At 43.5% G+C, this 22,981-nt stretch overlaps 1 protein-coding gene across 1 annotated transcript; it reads right to left on the bottom strand.

Moving 5' to 3' along the window:
• Window positions 1-2,079: 2,079 nt before the first annotated feature.
• On the bottom strand, window positions 2,080-9,572 carry YEATS4 (YEATS domain containing 4). The gene is made up of 7 exons (XM_054086707.1): window positions 7,384-9,572; window positions 7,161-7,280; window positions 6,558-6,624; window positions 6,365-6,459; window positions 4,940-5,032; window positions 4,775-4,862; window positions 2,080-2,730 (listed from the first exon to the last, which is right to left on the bottom strand). Exons 1-7 carry the CDS (start codon window positions 7,780-7,782, stop codon window positions 2,561-2,563), a joined length of 1,032 nt encoding a protein of 343 aa, XP_053942682.1. The 5' UTR covers window positions 7,783-9,572; the 3' UTR covers window positions 2,080-2,560.
• Window positions 9,573-22,981: the final 13,409 nt, after the last annotated feature.

Raw genomic sequence — 22,981 nt, 5'->3', positions numbered from 1 at the left:
AAGTGAGTAAGCAGCCAAGTGTTTGAACTTACTGTGACGACCATTAATGTGCCTTAGCTAAAATAGTTAAACCCCCAAGTCTTTATAGTGGAAGTGGCAATGACAGTAACTACCAGTTTTGCATGTTTGATGCCTGAGGTAAACATTCTTATTAGTAGAATTGATAACAGCAAGTACATTAACTGAGATAAACCATGATTTATCTTTACGTGACAAAGGGTTACTTCAAGTGGAGCCTAAAGTTTCAATGCAGGCAGTTGGGCAGATTACTGTGCAAGTCAGTGATATCAAACTGTACCTGCAGCACAAAGAGGGATATTTTTTTCCCTCCTTTGCAAAGCAAATTTAAATACATCTGTGTTTCACAATTATAACTGAGGATGAAAACACAGCCTAAAGTCAGTCTCAGCAACATAATAAAGGAAATGCTATGAGTTTTTTTAACTTTTCGCTGAAAAGTGTTCTTTTAACCTTAAAATATGTAATGTGCTGTGGTCCACACGAATCTTATTTTCAATGCACAGCTCTGAAAATGGCACATTCTACTGTACTGCTCTTCCACTACTGCTTAAAAAGAAATTGGCTATTGAGTCTATAAACCAAACTAGTTAGGTAGCCAGAAAATTGGGATAGTTTGCAGTCCTAGGAAGGATCTGTGCATGGACACACCGGTAGAAACTGTTCTTCAACCTATGTGTCTATATCACACCATAAATTAAATAGGCCATACTTTTACAAATATTTTTCTTAATTAAAAACTTAAGTCTGCATTCTGAGTGTTGAAAGCGTTTTGGTTCTAAATCTTTACCAAGCCTCAAGTAAAAGCCAGTCAGCAATTGTTCCAAATATGAAGAAACAAGTGCTTTGTTCTCCAAGCATACGTTTTTCTGTGGGAGACGGGGATGTGGGATGTTTGATTCTCTACGGCAGTTTACTGCAAAACTAAAGTAGCTTGAAGCAGTAGAAAAGATGCCTAAACCTTCTCAAAACCTGAGGCAGCACCATCTGTATCCAGTCTCATTTATCTCTATAAAAGAAAAACAACAAAAAAATGTCACAGGCTAAAGATCATGTACTGATTCTTCAGGGGGAACACAGGAACACTTGCTAGATACTTAAAAGTATGTTTTAGGTTTGCACAGCAAGGATCCGGTAGTGGGGGGCTACAGTGGTGGCTTTTGTGAGAAGCTGCTAGAAGCTTCCCCTGTGCCTGGCAGAGCCAATGCCAGCTGGCTCCAAGACAGACCTACCACTGGCCAAAGCCAAGCCAGTGAGTGATGGGCCGTGCCTCTGGAATAACATATTTGAGAGGAGGGGGGAAAACTGCTGTACAATAGCAGCCAGATGAAAGGAGTGAGAATATGGGAGAGAAAACTGCAGACAGCAAGGTCAGGGAAGGAAGAGGAGGTGGTGCTCCAGACACTGAAGCAGATTCCCCTGCAGCCTTTGGTGAAGATCACAGTGAGGCAGGCTGTCCCCCTGCAGCCCATGGAGGTTAACAGTGGAGCAGACATCCACCTGCAGCCCGTTCAAGACCCCACATCAGAGCAGGGGGATGTGCCCTGAAGGAGGCTGTGAGCCTGCGGGAAGCCCGTGCTGCAGCAGGCTCCAGAGAGGACCTGAGGAGGGAGATACCATGCTGGAGCAGGTTTGCTGGCAGGACTTGTGACCCTATGGGGGACCCACGCTGGAGCAGTTTGTGAAGAACTGCCGCCTGTGTGAAGGATCCATGTTGGAGAAGTTCATGGAGGACTGTCTCCCACGGGAGGGGCCTCATGGTGGAGCAGGTGAAGCGTGAGGAGGAAAGGGCAGCAGAGAAACGTGTGATGAACTGACTGCAGTATGATACTAATATTAAACAGACTTCTACTAAACAGGACTGGAAGAATTTCCTACTTCTGCACATAACTGATGCATTTATATATGTTAAAGCAGATGTGGGGCTAGAAACTCTTACCTGTAGAGGTAAAAGTTATTTAAAATCCTGGTTTCAGAAAGTCTCTCCACTGTGCTGGTAACAGACAGACATGCAGAAATCACTGCAATCAGACTTAGGTAAGTTGCATACTATTGTATTTCAACCTTTGCCTTAAATCAGGGCATGCTTCTTACAATTGTCCTTGAAGCCCACAACTGGACAGACAGAAAATACTAAAATAAAAAAATGTATGTTTTATTTTCAGCTTTACAGATGCACCTCTAAACAATCAGTAGAAAAACAAGTAAAAAAACGTAAACAATGGCATTTTGTAAAATCACATTGACCTCGTACAAGGCTTAATAAAACGTTTTCGTATACCACTCTGATGCAGTTTAAAAAAACAGTAGTCTTGTTTCCAAGACCCGTTCTACTCAAATCATTAAGTACCCACAGATTTTAACTATAAAACAAGGATACATTCTTTCATTTTTCTTCCGTTTATGAAACCGATTGCCACACACTTCAATCATTTGCAGGTGGAATTCAGAGTCTCAGTTACACAACTGAAGAGAACTCATATGATTCCATGACAGAAGTCCTTTCATTTTCAGTACATGCTTTTTATCAAGTCAGCACTCATCACATATCTTTAGACTGATCATCTTCTTCAAGTTTTCTGATTTCATTTTTTAAACAGTTGATGGTTTCACGACTTGCTTTTAATCTTTCTTTAAGCTCAGCAATTTCAAAACTAGTTTTCTTTTTGGCAGCTTCCAGCTTTTCCCTGGTTTTCACTTCAAGATCTGCAACTGTGGTGGTGATAAAGAAAAATAAATACTGTAAGTACCATGAAAAGTTCCAATTTATTTTTTTTATTTACAACATTTGCTTGGATGGTGTGTGTCCTGAAAAATCTAGTACAGTTAGTCTTATAGATTCAATGACTGTAGTCAAAACAGTATCCAAATAAACCTGGAATTAAAAAAAAAAAAGCAAGCCTGTTCTGTAGCCTCACACAGTCCATCAGTTCTGTGGATGGAGTTATATAATTCACTATATCATTTTTCCATAGTTTTTTAAAGATTAAGTGGGAAAAAACAGCGACATGATGACAGCAAATAAATGGGAGATTATAGACTATTACAAATAATTCATATGTGGTGCCCAGTGAGAGCATGTGAGGCCATGGACACAAACTGAAACACAAGAGGTTCCTGCAGAACATCAGGAAACTTTTTTTCACTGTGAGGGTGACCATGCACTGGCACAGGTTGCCCAGGGATACTGCGAAGTCTCCATCCTTACTAACATTCAAAAGCCATCTTTCCCAACACTGTCCTGGGCAAGCAGCTCTAAGTGGGCCTTGCTTGAGCAGGGGTGGGACAAGAGGACCTTCAGAGATGCCTTTCCACCTGAACCATTCTGTGGTTCCTTTTCTGCAAACCGTAACCACTTACTAGGCTCTGTCTCACTGGGGTTTAACTCTATGTATCTAAAATATTTAGTCATGCTGCCTTTGCTTTTACAAGTATCTGACATTAGGACATCTCTATCTCGTCTATGGAGATGTTCCATAGTTTTGGGTTTTTTTAACTTGTTCACACATGAGTTTCTGGATGAACCTGGTAAAGTCAACAAATCTATGGAGGCCATGGATATCCCATAATTTCCCATACTTTACAAAACTGTGGGCCGTGGCAGAAGTCTGAATTTTTATTTGCTATAGTAGCACACTTTAAGGAAATATTACATAATAAAAGAAATACAACACGAAAAAATACTAGCTATGCTCATGAGAAACATCCCAGAATTTTAAGTGAGAAATGTTTAAATTTGAACTTTTTTATGATTCAAACTGTTACAACATTTTCTATGCACAAACCACAACAACACATGATATAACAAAAATCCACTTCAAGACTGGCTAAACTGAGGTAGAAAAGACAAGTATTTCACGTGTCCACACATCAAAATGAATATAAGGCAAACCAGAACCCCGGCTTTGTAGAGCTTCAAACTCATAACCACTCATTGCTGTAAGGTATTCAGTGTCTAAAAACCCCTGACATCTATTGTCAGGATAACATGCAGATAAGCCAAAGGCCAAGTCAGCCAGACTACAATGGCACTAGAGTTCATAACTAACAAGGTGGGATTTGGGCTCAGTAAATACTACATTTTCTTTCTGAGAATAGAAGATAAGAGATGAAATTCAGAAGAACAGAACAGAATCATCACTACATGCATTATATTTTATGAATTGATGTATTTGCATTTCATTTAATGCCCTTAATATTCTGGTTTATATTTAAAGACAGTTTAGACAGGAAGGATACAAAGAACATTATACTGAAGGAGCATGTTATGACATCACCTACAGCTAAAGAATTAGGCAGAAGAGAAAGGGACAGGAAGAGCTTTCAGGCATTATACTTTACCACAAAAGCATTACTGCTTTGACTAAAAGAGTATGAATTGTTTTGCATTTCAGTGCTAAGGTGTCATCTTTGCTCGCATCCTGAGGAAAGGAACAAAACTTTATCCCAAATACAGTGCCCTGGATTTATTCTGTGTTTTAAATAATTTCAAAGACGTTAAACTAGGTATGGACATGCCATCACTCAGTTTTACAAGTGATTTGTAATTCCTTTCATTCCTTTCATTTCAGCAGGCATACAGACCCGAAAGTCTTTGAAATTTTCAAAGAGGTATTAGTATCTCTGCAGAAGTTGAAGCTAATTTAATCCAAAATGCCACTTCTTAGCCACATCCAAATCCTACGTACTACTACAACCCAGAAAAAAAACCCTATTGTTTATTTCCAAAATTAAAGTATTTTCATTTCCAACTTACACTCTGTTTCATGCTTATAAGCACCTAGCGTTAGCTGACGAGACGTTGTTAACAGCTGCTGCATCATTGCAGTAGGATCTTGAAATATCTAACAAAGGAGAAAAATACACGGTATCACTAATACTCATCAAAATAAAACGAGGATTACATTAAAAATTTTCATACCATTTCATCATAGAATTCAGAAACTACAGTTTTCTTTCCCAGGATGGCATTGGTATCAGACTGAAAAAGCTTCAGCAAGTGATACAAGGTTACCTATACAAAGACAGAATTTCATTAGCTTAACAACTGTAGGAAAATACAAATCTTCTACGTATCAACAAGTAGTATTTTTTTCTAACTGAATAGTTGTATGGGATTTTAAAAATATTTTCAGAATGCAAAAATAAGCGTCATGTAACTTCAGCAGAATTACTTAAATTTAATATTGATTGTAAACACCCAACCATCCAACGCCTGCTTGATACTTTTAAAAATGTCTGGGCAAGTAGTCTAGGATTGGTGTGTAAAAGCTACTAAGAATACCTTCTCTTAAACATTTCCCCGTAGATGATTTGGTTCAAACTCAATTTCCCGATTTATCAGTTAGAAAGTGCTTTCTGTGATCTTATCGTCCATTTTTGTGACGGAAAAACACTAGTGGGGCCTGTGAATTGCTTTTCCTTGATATTTCTCTCTACGGAACTACTCTTCCATTACTGCACTGTAAACGGCAGGTGCTGGAGAGGAACAGAAGAAACCACTCAGCCTGAGAAACCACTGACTACTCGGACCACAACGTGGGAAGAAGCACACAGCCCACAGTCTTTCCATTCCACAAACAGACCCATGAATAATCATGGAAGAGAGCGATAGCTTACTGTGGCTGGTACTTCCTGTAATATAAGAACATGGCAGGCACCAAAACAGCCAACTAAGAACAGCCACAAAGGAAAAACATCCTGATTTCTTTTACTAATTCTGTTCACAGCCTGACCAAGCTGTCCTAAAGTTTGTTGGGTATTTTTCCTTTGCAGCTGCTCTTAGTTGACCTTGTTCAAGTGACAGAAGGGAGTCAGTCTTTCCAGAAATAAACAACCCCTTCCCTTCAAATACAGAGATCAAGCTTCCTAGCTCAACCTGGATAAACAGACCTGTTTATTCCAATTCTTTATTCAACTAGAGAAGTCTCTTAACCCGTTTTTCTCAGGAAAGAGACTAATGCTAGCATACCACCTTTGCTGCTTTTTGACTGATTTTGATCAAATCTGATAGACAAAAAAAATTTGCAATATTCAAATATCCTAGAACTAGGAAGCTACATGGAACAGAAACGTTCAGTATGTGCTCAACTCAGGTGAGGTGCAACACACTGTCATGAATTAGCAAATGCCAGAGAAGCCAAGCACAGGAAAAGCTGCCGTGTATACTCCAGCCAGCAATAAAGCACAGGAACGGGAAAATGTGGCCAATCATAAAATAAGTTTCCTACAAGAACAGGCTCTATTACTTCCACAGCTGATGCGACTTATTTTGACCAGCAATATTCTACAGGAGAGCTTCAAGCCAGTGATTGATTAAGCGCTGTTAAAAGTTCAGTGTACTTACAGGTCTTTCATTTGGATCAATGAAAAATATCTTAATGATGATTTCAAATTCACCCCAGCCTGTTTCTGTGATTTCATATGGTGGTTTGGTAACAACTGCAGTGGAAAACACATAACCGTGAATACGGGTGATCAAGCCTCAGTGGAACTAATCAAAACCTCTCTAGGAACAGACTCCCAAATGTAAAACCCACCTCTTAAAGGATTACCGTAGCTTTCATGCAGCTTGAATTGAATTTTTTTCACATAGGCAGACATGTCCTAAAACAGAGACACCGTTATTTCTGATTATTCACACAGCACAACAAAGTACTGTTCCTTCACTCATCCCGCAGGCCCATCGCCTCTTCTGGCACACAGGCCTGTCGGTGTTTTCTCCCCTGCCTCAGGAAGATCCCTCCAAAAGCACAAGACAAAAAGGCCCTTCCTGCTCCTTTTCCTTTTCGGAAAGCCACCAACCAACCTGTGCATTCCCTCTGCTTCCACCCAGGTCCCCCATGTGCTGTCAAAAGGTCTTGCTGGGTGCTCCCCCCACCCATCTGTCTGTCTGTCCGTCCTGTGCGTTCCCTCTGCTTCCACCCAGGCCCCCCGTTTGCTGTCAGAGGAGGCTGCTAAGCGCTCCCCCCACGCCCACCCACCTGTTTGTCCGTCCGCCCACCCGTCTGTCCTGCGAGTTCCCTCCGCTTCCACCCAGGCCCCCCGTTCACTCTCAGAGGAGGATGCCGGCGCTCCCCCCCGCCCGTCCGCCCCCCCTGTCCGTCCCTCCGTCCCCCTGCCCGCCCGCCCGTGCGCCGCACCTCGTTCCTGTAGGGCTTCACGTACACCGTCCACTGGTGCGTGTGGCCGTCCTCCTCCCTCTTCTTCCCGAAGTACCGCGCCACGTTCCCGTACACGATCGGCTTCACGATGGTGACGCCCTTGCAACACAAAAGCAGGGAGAAGCCCCGGAGGGGCGCGTTCGGAAGGCGCCCGCCGCCCGCGGGCCGCCCGCCGAGCCTCCCCGCCCGCCCGGGGCCGCACCTTCACCCTGCCCCCGGAGTCAGGCCCGAACTCAGCCATTCTCTTGAACATATTGCCCCGCGGGGGCCTCCGCCCGCCGCCCGCACCCCGCGACCGCCGCCACCGCCGGGCCCCGCCCCGCCGCCTCCCGCATCCCCCGCTTCCGGCTTCCGGCTTCCGGCGGGCGGGAGTGAGCGTGTCCGCATAGGAGCGAGCAGGGGGTCGAGTGGGTGCTGTGGGCCTGAGGTCCAGATGGAGAGCCGTGACTGGTGGTGTCCCGCAGGGGTCCGCACTGGGACCGGTGCTGTTTAATATCTTCATCAGTGATAGAGACAGCGAGATCGAATGCACCCTCAGCGAGTCTGCAGATGACACCAAGCTGAGTGGGGCAGTTGCCACACTGGAAGGACGGGATGTCATCCAGAGGGATCTTGTCAGGCTGGAGAAGTGGGGCTGTGAGAACCTTGTGAGGTTCAACAAGGCCAAGTGTAAGGTCCTGCACCTGGGTCGGGGCAATCCCCGATTTCAGGGCAGGATGGGGGGTGATGTGATTGAGAGCAGCCCTGCAGAGAAGGACTTGGGGGTGCTGAGTGATGAGAAGCTCGACATGAGCCGGCAGTGTGCGCTCACAGCTGCATCAAAAGAAAGACCTTCCAGTACCTGAAGGGGGCCTACAGGAAAGCTGGGGAGGGACTTTTTACAAAGGTATGTAGTGATAGATGAGGGGCAATGGCTATAAACTGGAGAGGGGCAGATTTAGATTAGATGTAAGGAGGAATTTCTTTATGATGAGGATGGTGGGGCACTGGAACAAGTTGTCCAGGGAAGGCCAACCGTGTTCTGGGCTGCATCAAAAGAAGCATGGCCAGCAGATTAAGGGAGGGGATTCTGACCCTCTAATCCTCTCTTGTGAGACCTTATCTGGAGTATTGTGTCCAGTTCTGGACAGAGTGGTAAAGCATTGGAACAGGCTGCCCAGGGAAGTGGTGAAGTTACCGTTCCTGGTGACAACAAGCTTGTAGACATCACACTTGGGGACATGGTTTAGTAGGCATAGTGGTGTTGGGCTGATGTCTGGACTTGGCAACCATAAGAGATCTTTCCAAATTTAATGCTTCTGTGGCCTCATGGGGTGTGAGGTGTTTGGTGTCTTGTCAAACACAGAGGCTGCTACAGCTGTAACCTGCTGCCTCACCAGTCCTCAGTTCAGCCATCGTTCTAATGCGTTGTGAACTGAAATAGGTACAAGAAACAACACTGCAATGTGCCTGTCCTTGCTTAACTTGTTAAGGTTATAGTCCCTCTCTTGGCTTCCTGTTCTATGAACGCAACTCACTCATTTTAACCCACCAAAACCTACCGCCCACCAGTGACAGCCCGCTGTGCACAAGTCACAGAAGCTGTTCTGTCTGAGCTTGGCAGTGCTTATGAAAGGAAATACCAATTTTTTTTCTTCTTTTCACATTTTTACTTAAACAGTCTTCAAACGTGTCCTCTGCCAGTGTGTGTTGGTTTCATTGATGCCTGGTGAAAAGAAACATCCTGCACAAACAGCAGTCCCAATGAGGGCACTGTATGTGCTGACAAGAGAGATACAGTAGGAAGGAAAAGCCTACACAACACACGAAAAAAAAGGGGGGAAGGAGGTGGCAAGAATGCTAAAAGTTGTCCAGCCACCCTGAACTTCAAAATATTCAGTCTATGGGCTGATGGCTCCAGAAGTCTTTGTATATCTCTGGAATATACAGGATATCGCCACCTTTGGTAAGACATTATCCTGTTGTCTTCTAGACAATAGGAGCCAAAAGGCTGAGATGTGTGGCGGTTTCTGTGTTCCTCTTTTTCAGGTTTCTGAGGAAAAGCAAAGAACTTTCCTCTAGCAACTTTCAATTACCAGAACACAAGCAGAATCCAATGAATCAAGTCCACAAAGGATGCAAAGTAAACTAGGCTGCAAGAGGATGCTCTATTTCATGCATTTATCTTTGAAAGATAAAATACAGAATGAGGTTATTAGGGTGACAACAAACTAGTTCTTGCCACCATTTTATGGTTAGTCTGCAACAAAGCTCTTTTGCCTGTGGGTAAATAACTATATTGTCAGTTGATCTTTTTGGTAGATAACTCCTAGCTGTGTTCTAGTACGGCAGAGGGTTATCACACTGCAAGCCACCAAGTTACATCTCTGGTTCACAGTTGTACTGAGATAATATCCATAATTAAAAAAAAAAAAATCAAAATAAATGAAAAGGAAAGAGTCTGGCCCTTTCCATTGTGTTTGCTCTGTGAACCTGATGGTTCTTTGGGTGAAGAAGGTATTAAAAATTAACTGACACAGTTTCATTCTGCTTAGGTGTGAGCGACTTGTGCAGGTGGTCCTTGCCTTCACTAAAATTTGTCTTAGCAGGACCCATTATTTACATTTCTTTCTAGCACAGCTGGATATAACAGAATATATGATCAAAATGTTTCCTGGTTCTTGCGGGCAGGCGGTCATCTTCTCATGGTACTCCAAACAGTGGCAGAGGACAGATGACTGTTAAAACCATATTAATCACCAGAAGTGGCAGGCCTGAAGAGCATCTGACATTACTTTTCTTTATTGATTCACTTTGGGGCAGGGAGCATGCCTGACTGTTGGGCTAAATGAAACCAGAAGTCCATGCTGCTGTGGGCTTGCATTATGTTTCTGAATAATCCTCAATAATCCTCAAAAAGGAGAAAAAAGTACAATTTACAGTTTAACAACTGTAAGTGAACTAGCTGATACCATGATGCAATCAGTAGCATCAAGGGGCTTAGTGTGGAAGATGGAGTCTGGAGATTACGTTTAAAAAGCTGCTGTTCTCTGTAGCAGAGCTGTTTTGAAATGGAACACTGCAAAAAGATGATCTCTTAAAGAGGTTGCTGAAGAAGACAGATGATTTTCCAGCCCACCTATCAAAGTGCCTGCAATTCTCCATGCAAAGCTGCCCTAATAAAGCAAATCAAATAAGATCATGTGCAGACATACTATTTTTTGCTAGCACTTTCCTTCTGAAATGAATTTAGCAAATCTGAATTTTAAAGTCTAGTAAAAAGTAGTCATTAAAAAGTAGATCTTCTTATGGTAGTTTCCTTATGCCCACTGAAAAAAACCCCTGTGCTAGCTGAACTTAAGGGTTCCAGATTAGCTGTAATCCCATTTCTCTGTATTAATTTCAATATCAAAACTTGACTATCATGTAGGTGGTGGTAGCTAGTGCATAGGGGCTTTCATGCTTCACCAGATGGGGAGATCTTAGATGAAGGTTGATTCATCAGGAGTGTAAGGAGGCTCCGTGTGCCTCCTGTTACTCCTGTGTGATGTTCCATTTCACTCTCTCTGTGGCCCACTAGCACTCCAAGCCCTGATAAACCCAGCACTGCTTCCAAAGCCAGGCAAGACCACAGCAAACAGCATGACGAGGTTGCTCCTATTGATATGCAAATGGTGTATAACCACACTTCTGCACTTGGCTATAAAGAACACATTGCAGAGCCAGAGGATAACACAGTAATTATGCCAATTTAACTTTCTTTATTGCCTAAGGCAAGTTTTGTTAGGTCATTAATGGTGACAGATTTATGATGAGCAGTAACTATGCAGCAAGACCAGGACTCTGATAATAATTTCACAAAAAATCTGAGCACCAGAGTTTAGATAGCCAGCTCCCTCTTTGGCAGGTATTGCAACAGCGTTTAAATAAAGTTTTTCTGAGAAAATATTACTTTGTTCTCTTGTGGCTTTCCACATTTTATGAGGGGGTGGGAGAAGATTAAGAAATGAGACAAGTGCCGAATAGCCTAGGATCTCGGTGTTAAGAGGCTGTGTGCACTACCATGGCAACATCAGGTCTTAACTAATCCTTGCATTTTGACTCCTACCCCTGGCTGCTCCAGGGAAGGTCTGTGAGAGGTGTGAGCTGGCTGCAGCTATGAAACATCTTGGACAGACTAACTTTTGGGGGGACAGCCTGGGACTCACAGGCTGCCCAGGGAGGTGGTCGAGTCGCCTTCCCTGGAAGTGTTTAAGGAAAGGGTGGATGAAGTGCTTAGGGATATGGTTTAGGGAGTGTTAGGAATGGTTGGACTCGATGATCCAGTGGGTCCTTTCCAACCTGGTGATTCTGTGATTCTATGACTCTGTAATCTGCTCTTGTGAGTTCACAGGGGCACATGAGGTGGGAATTTCCATTTCACAAGCTTTGTTAAAGTAAGCAAGTCCACATGAATGCTGGAGTTAAGAAGGTTAGGATTCCATCAGCTTAGTCCATCCTTGCTTCCATAGACTGCAGGTAGTTTCTACAGCTTTTCTCTTTACCCTCACTTTCTCTGCTGCTCTTTGACAGTGATGGCGCTATGGTCATCAGGAAGCTTTCCAGCAGCATCCCATCACATCATACCTTACAGTTCTTAATTGCACTGCTCTTACTTGCTGTAGTTCTTTCCTCTGCCAGCTGTCTGTCTGCAGTGTCTGCACTGCTGGAGAGGGGCAGACATGCGAAGCTGTGGAGCAAGTAGTATTGTAGAGCAAGATAGGTGTCCAGGCAGAAGCACAGCTATGGGACCTAGAGACAACTAGTGGGCAGTAGCAACAGGCTGATGTTAGACCCATTTCCTTGGGTGGGAAGCATGCATGGGTTCTGATCCCAGGTCTGGGTGACAATCCATGCGTTGGCCACATTACAAGTGTGAATCACTGTCCCCATCCCTCCTCCTTCCTGCTGCTCTGATAGAGATGCAGTGGTGTGTCAGTAAAACAAAATAGGACAGGTAAGTCACAAGAAGGGAAAGCCAGAGCCCCACATGTGGCCCTCACCAAAACTTCTTTCCCAGTGAACAAGTATTTGTGCAGCGAGGGAGCACACCTGCTGGCAGGAGCAAGGTGAGCAGGTCTGTTTGGATACATCTGCAGTGGATGCCAAAAGCACCTTCTGGGCTGCCTGTGGGAACAGGGCAGTCACACGCAGGTGGGAGGAAAAGGTTTATTTACAGCAGAAACTACATCATTTCCCCTTTTGTCTGTCTTAATGTTTCCAGAGTAACAAGGTTTTGTAGCAGCTGTTTATTAATTAGAAGTGACACTAACCTCAGGAAAATTAATTTTTCTTTGAACACAGTGAGAACCTCACTGCTTGCAAAAGACTGGCCTGCATGCCAGTCCTGCTAACTTCCTTTGTTTTAACAAGAGCTGTAATACTTCAGAGCTGAGCAGCACTGTCCACAAGAGATGTAGTTCACCCAAGGAACAGGGTAGGGAATTTCTGCTTCCCTGAAGGGGGTTAGGCATGGCATTCACCATCTCGCCTGCCAGGAGCCCTGGCACATGCTTTGAGGTCCAAAGGACAGAGTGTTCTAGAGGCCAGTTTGCAGGCAGGGGTCTCCTGAGTTCCCTGCTCTGTCGTGGGAATGGACAGAGCTGAGCTGACCAGGGGGTACAGCTGAGGCACAGCGCAATGCTGCAAAACAGCAGCTCCTCAAACAGAGGAGTCTTTAAGTCAGCACAGCCTCCCGCATGTCATCCTGCTTCAAAGCCACACAGGCTTTGCCCTGCAGTAGCCAGTAGTTGAGAGCAAGCTGGCAGGAGTTTGACTCCTGATTGAACTGATACTGCAAATTCCTATGAAGTCTACTGAAAGAGTGATGTGTGTCAGGAATTTTTGTGAGGTGTCTATGAAGCATGTTCTTGTTAAGCCTCTTAAGGGAGACACCCTCCAATCACCCTGCTCGCACTTGCTCAAATCTAAAGGAAACAAAATCCCAAACCTCATTTACCCCCTTCCCTCAAGGCCAGCCAATTACTACCATCAGCACCTCCTCCATGGCCTGTGGCCTCATTCCCTTTTGCCTCCACATCACAAACAACTGCAAGCTCTTATCCTGCTATTGCCCACAGTACTGCAGTGAAAAGGAGTAGCCTTACAGCTTACAGTTGTCCTCAAATCTGTCTGCTGATCCTCTCCTTGTTGGTATTTTGCAGGGAACTGTACTGCCCTTGCTTCTTGACCAGACTGAACATCCCCCAGCCCATGACTGTGACCAGGAGAAGAAGGGGGGTCTCCAGCAGCAGGAGGCACTTGGAAGTAGGTTAGTAAGCACTGCTGATGGGCAGAGCTCCACGCTCCTTCTCAAGGAACATTCCTCCCTGCTCTGAGCTGGGGTAGGAAGAGGCTTTCAGGACACCTACCCAAATGCACCGGCAGGAACACTCAGCTACTGGTGATACCACATCTGCAGTGATACACGCCCCAGGAGCAGTCCCTGGGGACAGTTCTCATTGCAGCAGCAAAAGGTTCAAGTGGCCATCAGCCACTCCACCCTAATCACAGGTTGTGGTATTTTTGGGAAGAAGAACAGCAACAAAGGTTTACACTTGTAGAGCTGTTTTTAAAATGGCATGTCCATATAGATTTAAAGCTTCTGTGCTCTCTTATTGTAGAAACGAACCCAAGAATTTATTATTCTACACTCATAACCACTTTGAAATTCAATTATCTTTGCTATTAGGGGAAATTAAACACATCTCTGTTCTCTTAATATTTTCTCTGTTTAATGAAATTAAAATTTTCCTTCACAAAAAGTTCTCTCTAAGAAACGTCCTGTCCTGGTCATGATGATTATCTTAAGAGCTGTCAGGGGAAGAACTGAAGGTCTGGCTAGCTGTAGGCATATTTGATAGCATAAACATTCACAGTGTGAGAATCCAAGGGAAGCATGCTGGCTGCAAGTTTTGCTAAAATGATAAGCATTTGAAGTAATTAGCAATACTGACACTTTAAATATCACATTAAAACTTCGGGATTCAACATCGCATTTGTGCCCCTCAAAACCATTGTTTCAGCCTACAGGGAAATTCTGGAACACAATGTTGCTTTGATTCATATTTGTAATTATTTTATGATATTCCTTGGGAAGCTACAGTTTTTGAGAGGGTCCAAAGGGAGGTTTTGTCTGTCTTTCAATAAAAGACCAGAAAGCTGAAGCAAAATTATTCACCAAAGTATTGACTGAAAATTACAATATTTGTAGGTGAATGTCTCCAAAATTATCTCCAGCTACAGTCATACGGACACTAAATGCTTTTCTAGTTCTTCCGTATAGTTGCCCTTCTTTACCATTTGAGCTGTAAAATAACCCAACCATATCCCAAAGGAAGTAAAACTTGAAAGCCTTAGTTTTACTTCCAGCTCAGGTTGAAACATGTTACTCAGAATACACTTTTGTCACAGTTAAGTAAGTGCATTCACCACCCACAGACACTTTTGAGACACTTCTGTGGCTGGAGCTGAAGAGTGTTTTCCAGCCTGTCTTAGTAATAATGATGGATGAGAGATGCCGCTTTCTCCTTCATTCCTTTGGGGGACCGGAAGGAAAGCAGAAGAGGAGAAACTACCTTCATTTACTGTCACTCACCCAGTTTAACACTTTGCTACCATGACAATACTAACTAGTAGTATCTTGGCCAGGAATAACTTTCTTTTTCAGCAGCTGCATTTAAAGAAGCCTAATACTGCACATACAGTTTCTGACTGTCTTTCAGACCATAAGGCTATGAACTTTTGGGGCTGCATGCTTTATTTTGTAGGTGACAGCTCTGCCTGTGCCAAGAGAAGCACTCTTTCTCTTGGTGTTGAAAATGGCCCCCAGTGCATTAGAGAGAGCAAACAGCAAAGGCAACTCTACATTCACACACGAAAAGCTTGAAATAAGCACAATTGTTAAAGGAAGACCCAGCCCTGGAGCTAACAGATGAATTCCTGACTATGTTTCCTTCTAATCTGGCAGTTCAGGATCCAAATCATAGAGAAATAAAAATGCAAATACCTACAAGTAAGCACCTGGGAGGCATCAGTCAGCAAAGGCTCAACAACATGCAAAAAACAAGTAGCTTTGCTTTAGCTTAGCATGTTCCTTGGATGAGATGATGCGCTCCTGGGTAACATTAATGAACAGGCAGGACAGTAACTGAAACATCAGCCTGTGCCACTGATCAGCACAGAGAACCCCTCACCTCGAGAGTTTGGATGAAAGTGCAATCACTGCCTAGTTGGCAGAGCACCTAGAGCAACAAGTGTCATTATGCCATCACCTGTTTTATCATTTTGCTGTAGGAAAGCGGTAGGAAATGCTGTGCAATTCACAGAGAGGAAGGTTAATTATGACTGATTTTACAAGTGAAGGACCATGCAATGGCTTTGGCAAACTACCTGGGGTGTGCCCATATAAATCCTTCAACACTGTTTGCTGCAGCTTTACTATTTCTTAGTTCTGTTGAGCTAGACAGCCACTTTACCTGTCCCTCATTTGATGTTAGCCTGACAAAATCTGCTGGTTTTCTGGTAATCTCACATCTCACTTGGTGACTGAAGAGAGGAAGCAGGAAAGACCGACTCCTCTTGGGATAGACAGGGGAACAGTTTGCCTAGATTATAAAGAAGTATGAGACTTTAAACAAGCATTGTGAAGGACAAAGATGTGCTGGAAACCCCAGCAAAATTTATTAGAGTGTCTACGTGTTATTTCAAAGTAACTACATACCAGGAACAATAAAATGCACAAACTCCATAACAAGGATATTCCTCTGGTATTTTAGGGATCACACTAAAACATAAGATGAACTAGCAGAAACACTGAAGACTTTGAGCAGGACATCTTTCACTGCAAAGTTGTAACAACGTCAGTTCCAGTGGTAGCAACAGAATCAGAACAACAAGAGATTGAAGATTTAAATGGCTGCTAAAGACAACACAAAAATAGCTTAGTATTTGTTGAAGACACAAACTTAGAAGGAATAGCAGACAACAACGATCTCACATAGGGACAACTGAATTACCTAGAAAATAGTGTCGTAGGAACAAAATAATTTTAAAGCATCAAAGCACCTAGGAGCTTTGCTGAGAAAAAAAAAATCTATTGTAATCGTCTGAAAAGATTACAGGAGGCTGCAGCATGAAGGTAATTTCAGCAAGTGGACTGAATGCTAATATCACCATACAAACCCTGCTAAGGCCACATCTGGAATAGTATGCATGTTTCTGTTAGAGGAACATATATCCTCTCTTGTTACAGGAAAAATGAACTGACAGGCAAATATGCAAGAATGGGGCAAGTGGGTATAACACAGTCTGTCCTAAAGAAGGGAACAGTCTAAAATTTACCAAAATAAAGGAAAAGCAAGTATTAACTAGTTGTTGTTAATGCCTTAAGGGGTTAAGTACAATGGGAAGGGAACTATACAGAGAACAACATCAGCACAAGATAAAATGAATATAATCTCACCAAGAAATTTAAGCAGCAACTGAGAAGGTTTGTAACTACTGAGGCAGGGCAACAGTGGGACAGCCTTCCTGTAGGAACAGCAGGAGTGAAACCCCTAGGCAGACACTATCTGGTCTTAAGTCTCAGAAGGAGTTATAAGACATGCCCCAAAAGGGGATTGAACTTCACATCCCAGGTGCTATTTTCCAGTCTCATTTTGCTACTTCACTTTGTTCTGTGGCCTTGCAATTAACTCTCGAAGGCTAAAAGACACCCAGACCACTTGCAACCCCTCTTCCTTTTAATCTGCTATACTGGACATGACTTGTCATAGAGAAGACTGATATGGGAGAATGAAAAAGAAATAAATTCCTACTAAGATTTGATCACCAAGAGATTAATGGATTCGCCAAATATTCACAGGCTTGACTGTTGTTACCAGCATGAAAGCACATTTGAAAAAAAAACAAACAAAAAAACCAAAACAAGCAGCAGAAACTGGCACTGAACACGTGCTCTGTGCCTACTGAAATGAAGTCACCTCAAAGAGGGCAGTCTTTAAAGCATACAGGCAGCTACTGCGAAAAAACCTTTGTAGGAACAAAAGTGGAATAAAAAGATCTGTGCAAGAAAGTGACATGGGAAGGACTAGAGATGGATGCGCTTGTACTAGACCATGTTACCCAGGTTCCTGCCTATACTTGGGGGTGCTGGTTGATGAGAAGCTTGACATGAGCCAGCAATGTGTGCTCGCAGCCCAAAAGGCCAACCGTATCCTGGGCTGCATCAAAAGAAGCGTGGCCAGCAGACTGAGGGAGCTGATTCTGCCCCTCTATTCCTCTCTTGTGAGATCTCATCTGGAATATTGTGTCCAGTTCTGGAATCCTCAACGTAAGAAGGATATGGAGCTGTTGCAACGGGTCCAGAGGAGGGCTACAAAGATGATCAGAGGGCTGGAGCACCTTCCCTACAAGGACAGGCTGAGAGAGTTAGGCTTGTTCAGCCTGGAGAAGGCTGAGAGGAGACCTTATAGCAACCTTCCAGTACCTGAAGGGGGCCTACAGGAAAGCTGGAGAGGGGCTATTCATAAATAGGACAAGGGGAATGGGTATAAACTGGAGAGGGGCAGATTTAGACTAGACATTAGGAAGAATTTCTCCACTAGGAGAGTGGTGAGGAACTGGCACAGATTGCCCAGGGAAGCTGTGGATGCCCCATCCCTGGAGGTGTTCAAGGCCAGGTTGGATGGGGCCTTGGGCAGCCGGATCTAGTGGGATGTCCCTGCCTATGGCAGGGGGGTTGGAACTGGATGATCTTTAAGGTCCCTTTTAGCCCTAACTATTCTATGACTCTATAGCGAAGGGCTGGGAGTGCCCTGGAGAACACAGGTGCTGAACCTGCTTCTGGCAGCCTTTTTGGGGCGGCTGCTGCACTTGATCTACCACCACAACGTTACCTGCTGAGCCCATCCTCCACCCAAGCACGCAGTTTAGGCAAAGCTTTATCATACGCAGCTGTTGTGAAGGCAATGAGCCATGCACAGGCTGCTGGCTGCTCCTCACATAGCTGAGCCCTTCATCTGCCCGACGCCTTTACATTTCAAACGTGCCCCCAAGCAGCACACAAATACCGGCCTATTCAATAAATAAATATCAACTTCCAACTCCAGACTCTCAGCAAAATTACCGCGTGCCTCAGCATCCTTACCCAAGTTAGGTCAATTCAAGATTTAATCCCACGTTGTGGCTTTAAAATTTGCTATTCTTTTTCAAGTTAAAAAGAGGTAAGAACATTTTTGTAAGAGCATTAGACATTTTTACAGCAGCTGACCTTGCAAAGTCATGATCTTGCAAAGTCATGTACGACTTTCTTCAAACTTCTCCCAGCCCTGGGAAGGACAAATTCAGGGAAGTGGCTGCCTGCTCCAAGGATGAGGCGCAGCTGGAGGTAGCAAAACCCTGGCTCCAGCCATGAACACTACACCACTGTCCCTCTGGCTAGCCCTGGTGGCTTTAACAGACTATTAATTTAACTCAGTGGTTTCTTGGCTTTGTCAACTTGCCAGTTTTCTAAATAAAGCCTTGAATTTTTAGAAACCTTTCTTTCTTCAGTAAACTCACCTAAGGCCCTCATAGTGAAAAAAATGAGCTAGTTATTGCTGTAATGATGATTTAAAAAATGCCAAAGGAATTGATCATGTAGAAGTTAAGGGGTTTATTTCTAAATTAATTTTGAGTAAAAGGCATAAAATTAACTTGATTTTTAATATTACAAAAAAATGGAATGGAAGGGTTGGGGATAACTTAGAATTTGGAGGGCACAGTAGGCATCCTACACCACAGAGAAAAACCAGTTATTTTTCTTAAGTACCATTCGGTCACCACTGTGGAAGAAACACCAAGAAAATTTTCCTAGACTCCATCAGAGATGGAAGCCAGCCAGCAGATAGCTTTAATTGTTATGACGAACTTATACTGACAGAGAGAAGCTCAAAACCAGCTTTCCTTGCAGAGAAAAAGGCTAATCAGTCACCTGTTTTTATAGCTGCAAATTAAACACTGGCCTTCTCCAACTCCTTTCATTCAATGCACTTATGTATTAAAAAAGGAACCCATCACACAATTTCAACATTATTTCCCATTGTTTCTTCTTTTGGCCACTCTACAGCATTCACCATTTTCGCTACCCTTACACTACAGGTCTTTGAGAAAATGGGTGCTCCAGACCTACATCTTGTAAAGATTCCAGGATAAACCAGAGAACCACAGTTTTGATTATGTATAGGCTCTAATTAACTTTTTGAGGTGGGAGCCCAAGTGCCTTACAGCTTTACCCATGAATAAGGATTCTGTTTGGCATGAATGGTCTGTTTTCATCCCCTCCCACCAATGAGAGCTGTTACACATCCAGGCAGAGCCACATATTTAAGTCAAGAACAGTCTGCAGATTGTAAGAGGTGGCGAGGGTAGCTGCCTCTGTGAAAAAGTAGATGACTAAACATGGAAAGGGGATACCAGTGAACTTTAGAAACCAGTTTTACGCATCAGTTTAATCATTCTGAAATACAAAAACTCTTGTTGATCTCCCTGCTCCTTCAGAGGCAAACACTGCCTGTTCCACACAGGAACCGGCCCATTTGCCAGGCTTTTGAGTCAACTACAGCAAACGTCTTGACTGCCTGTGTGGACAGTATCTTCTGGTGTTTTCAGTGCCACAGAAAGGCTTCCGAGCATTAACGTATTTTTTTTTCACTCCAAGTATATTATACAGGAAAATATGCACAGGAATTTAACAGTAGCACATTCAAAAGGCATTCAAAATCATATGCAGGAAATAAGGCAATAAACAAGGACTTTGTCATGAGATGTCAAAGCGAGGACAAAAAAACCCAACAGCTTGTTTATTTTGTGGAAAAGGGGAAGAAGCAACCTGTGCACATCTGCACCATTTTCACACAGAATCATAGAATCACTAGGTTGGAAAAGACCTCCAGGACCATCGAGTCCAACCATTCCTATCAACCACTAAACCACGTCCCTCTGAGCACCTCATCCACCCGTCTTTTAAATACCTCCACAGATAGTGACTCCACCACCTCCCTGGGCAGCCTCTGCCAGTGCCCCATGACCCTTTCTGTGAAAAATATTTTTTCTGATGTCCAGCCTGAACCTCCCCTGGCACAGCTTGAGGTCATTCCCCCTTGTCCTGTCCCCTGTCACTTGGGAGAAGAGGCCAGCGCCCTCCTCTCCACAACCTCCTTTAAGGTAGTTTTTTTGACCAAACCCTTCCATGTGGGACAGACGTATGGACCCAACTTCATCATAATTATACAGGACAAAGAGGAAATTAGTCAATGAATACCAGTGCTAAGTAGATTCAGATGATTTGGAAAACACGTTCAGCAATATGTAATTGTTTGGTGGGTCATTTCTGTAAAACTGGGAAACCCAGTTTAAGAAGAAATTAATTCTATTTCCATTTCCTACTTATACAAAGGGCACAATGTTTATAAGAAATACAGCTACTGCAGTATGATAGGAAGCAGAATGCTAATATAATTTTCTACAAATTGTTCAGAAGAGATAGATAAATGGATTCTGGTAATTAAAAGGGATAGAAATCTTCTACCTGCAGCAAACAGACCCATATTTCTACAAATATAAATGGTCTGCAATTGCTTTTCACACTGCATTTCCAAGAGCAGTAAAAGAGCAGACTAAGAAAGGCAGAATATTTATCACTTTTGAACATCATATACTTTGTGCACCAGCATTAAAAGCATGAACTGAGCATCATCTCACTGTTTCCTGTAACAGTATACATTATGCTAGGTGACCAAAACAAAAGGAAGAGCTTCTTCTGACTCACTTACAGCTCAATATGAATGAATAAAAGTTTCTGGTTAGCATCAGCCCTTACCCCTCCCTCTCTCAGCCCATGGACAGTATCACTCATCTCTGCTTGCCTTGCCCTTACTGCTTCTGCGCCTTGCACAAATCCCTCCTTTCATCTCCAGCCTAAGAAAGTAAATACATTCCCAACCCACTTTGGCCTCTTTCTGTTGCCTCTCTAAAGGTTCTCCTGTACAGCTCCCAACAAGTTACTTTTCTTGGGTGTGGAACAGGCTTATCTCCCTATCTCCAGCCATGTACTCACATTTTTCAGAAGCAAACTCTTGCTTTTGTGTCTTTTAAGAGGGAAAATCGATAAAAATTCAGTGCAACCAGTACACTTTCTTCCTGCACTCCATCTCTTCTATGCCATCCCTCGCCAGTGAAAAGCTCTGGCACTCCCTGCAGCCTGAAACCTGAACAGCTGCATGTCTTCCTGGGAGGTATTTGGGTAGCCACATCCATTTTGGTGAACCCAGCTTTCCATTGCATGGAGACCATAGCTGGGCTCCTTAGATGCCAAATGCACTCACCGTATGGGCTGATAGGGCGAGTACACCTTCCTCACAAACTGCCACACCACTCTTTGTCTGCTCTGGTCACAGCATTCCTGGTTGCTAGCCCTCCTTGGGCTGCTTTTCTGTAGGTGGTGGTTGCCATGCCTTATCAGCAGCTCCTGGGAAAGCTCCCAGCTCCTGGTGGGTCCCACCGCTGCCCTGGTGCTTCCTTTCCCCATGTGCCAAGATCTGCTTATCAGCTCTCAGAGGAAGGCTCAGGTCTCTTTTCCAGCCTGTATGAAAAGGTGGCAGGGAAGAGGCTTCCGCACGTTTCTACACTACTGGGCACTGGAGGGGGAAAACAAGCAAGGACAATAATTCTGCTGAACCCTGCACTGCAGTAGGATCCGTGCCTTCAGCTCACCTCAGGTTCTGGGTCTTTCAATCTGCAGCTGCTATCGACCGGACACTGAGAAAGGCTGGAGGCAAGGTTCTTTCAAGTAGGATTGAACAAGAAACAGTTTTCCTAAAAAGTATAATCAAATTATTGCCTTGACTAGTTCAGGGGATGATATTTTCTCCAGAGAGATTACATGAAAGATAAAACAGTATATAGCGTACTTACCTTTCTCGTTCTTCTGATACCATTTCAAATCAGACCTCGATTATCTGGCATCCTCATTAGTTAACCTATGCTTGAACACATCCATAATGAAATCATCCATGTACCACCAAATCCTCATTGTGCTTATGTCGGAGTATATATCCTGTATTTTGGAGAACAGGATGCTTTTAAAGTTTTTTCCAACTCAGCAACAGGGACTGCTGAACACCTTAACCTAAACGAGAACTACAACCAATTATTCTAAAATAAAGACTTAGCAATGATTTTACCCTGTGCTCCCCATCCAGAAGGAAGCCTAGAGTCCCTTGAACCCACCAGCCACAGCCCAACATTCCCTTCACCTCCAATCAAACCTTCACTCAGTTAACAAAGCCGAGCTACAACCCCTGTTCATCTATAAAGAAAACAACTTAACTGTTAAGTTCTGAGATAGTGCAGTAAATAATCAGCAACCAAACTGGTCTTCCTATCCTGTTGCTTACTATTTTGAACAATTAAAAACTTAAGCTCTTTAAGTAAGTAAATGTTATTTCTTGTTGTTACAGGTTTAGAGCACTAGCCAAGGAAATTAAGGTTCATTTTCTAATGACCATTTTGTTTCTTCTACAGACACTTACAATCACCCACCTTCACTCAAAAATCATGCTTCAATAAAATCATGAAAGTTGTGATTTCCCAAACCAATCAGATTGCTGATATTTTTAATTTGGGAAAAATATTTTTTTCTAGCCTTTATAGCTTCAAAAAGAAATTGGAATACATTCTCACATAATCTTACTGCTGCCAAATGCCAGATGCTTGTCATAGACAAAAGTAGGAGCTGACAA

This window comes from Cuculus canorus, chromosome 1 (assembly GCF_017976375.1).
Source record: "Cuculus canorus isolate bCucCan1 chromosome 1, bCucCan1.pri, whole genome shotgun sequence".
Lineage (NCBI taxonomy): Eukaryota > Metazoa > Chordata > Aves > Cuculiformes > Cuculidae > Cuculus > Cuculus canorus.
The sequence above is the reverse complement of the archived record's forward strand: the minus strand, read 5'-3'. Positions and strand labels throughout refer to the sequence as shown.

Coding starts and splice junctions, on each gene's coding strand:
- YEATS4 (XM_054086707.1), bottom strand. CDS start 7,782: ATGACATCCCGTCCTTCCAGTGTGGCAACTGCCCCACTCAGCTTGGTG. Junction 6,625..7,160: donor TGAAGCCCTACAGGAACGAG/GTGCGGCGCACG, acceptor TCTCTGTTTTAG/GACATGTCTGCCTATGTGAA. Junction 4,863..4,939: donor CTGAATTCTATGATGAAATG/GTATGAAAATTT, acceptor CTCCTTTGTTAG/ATATTTCAAGATCCTACTGC.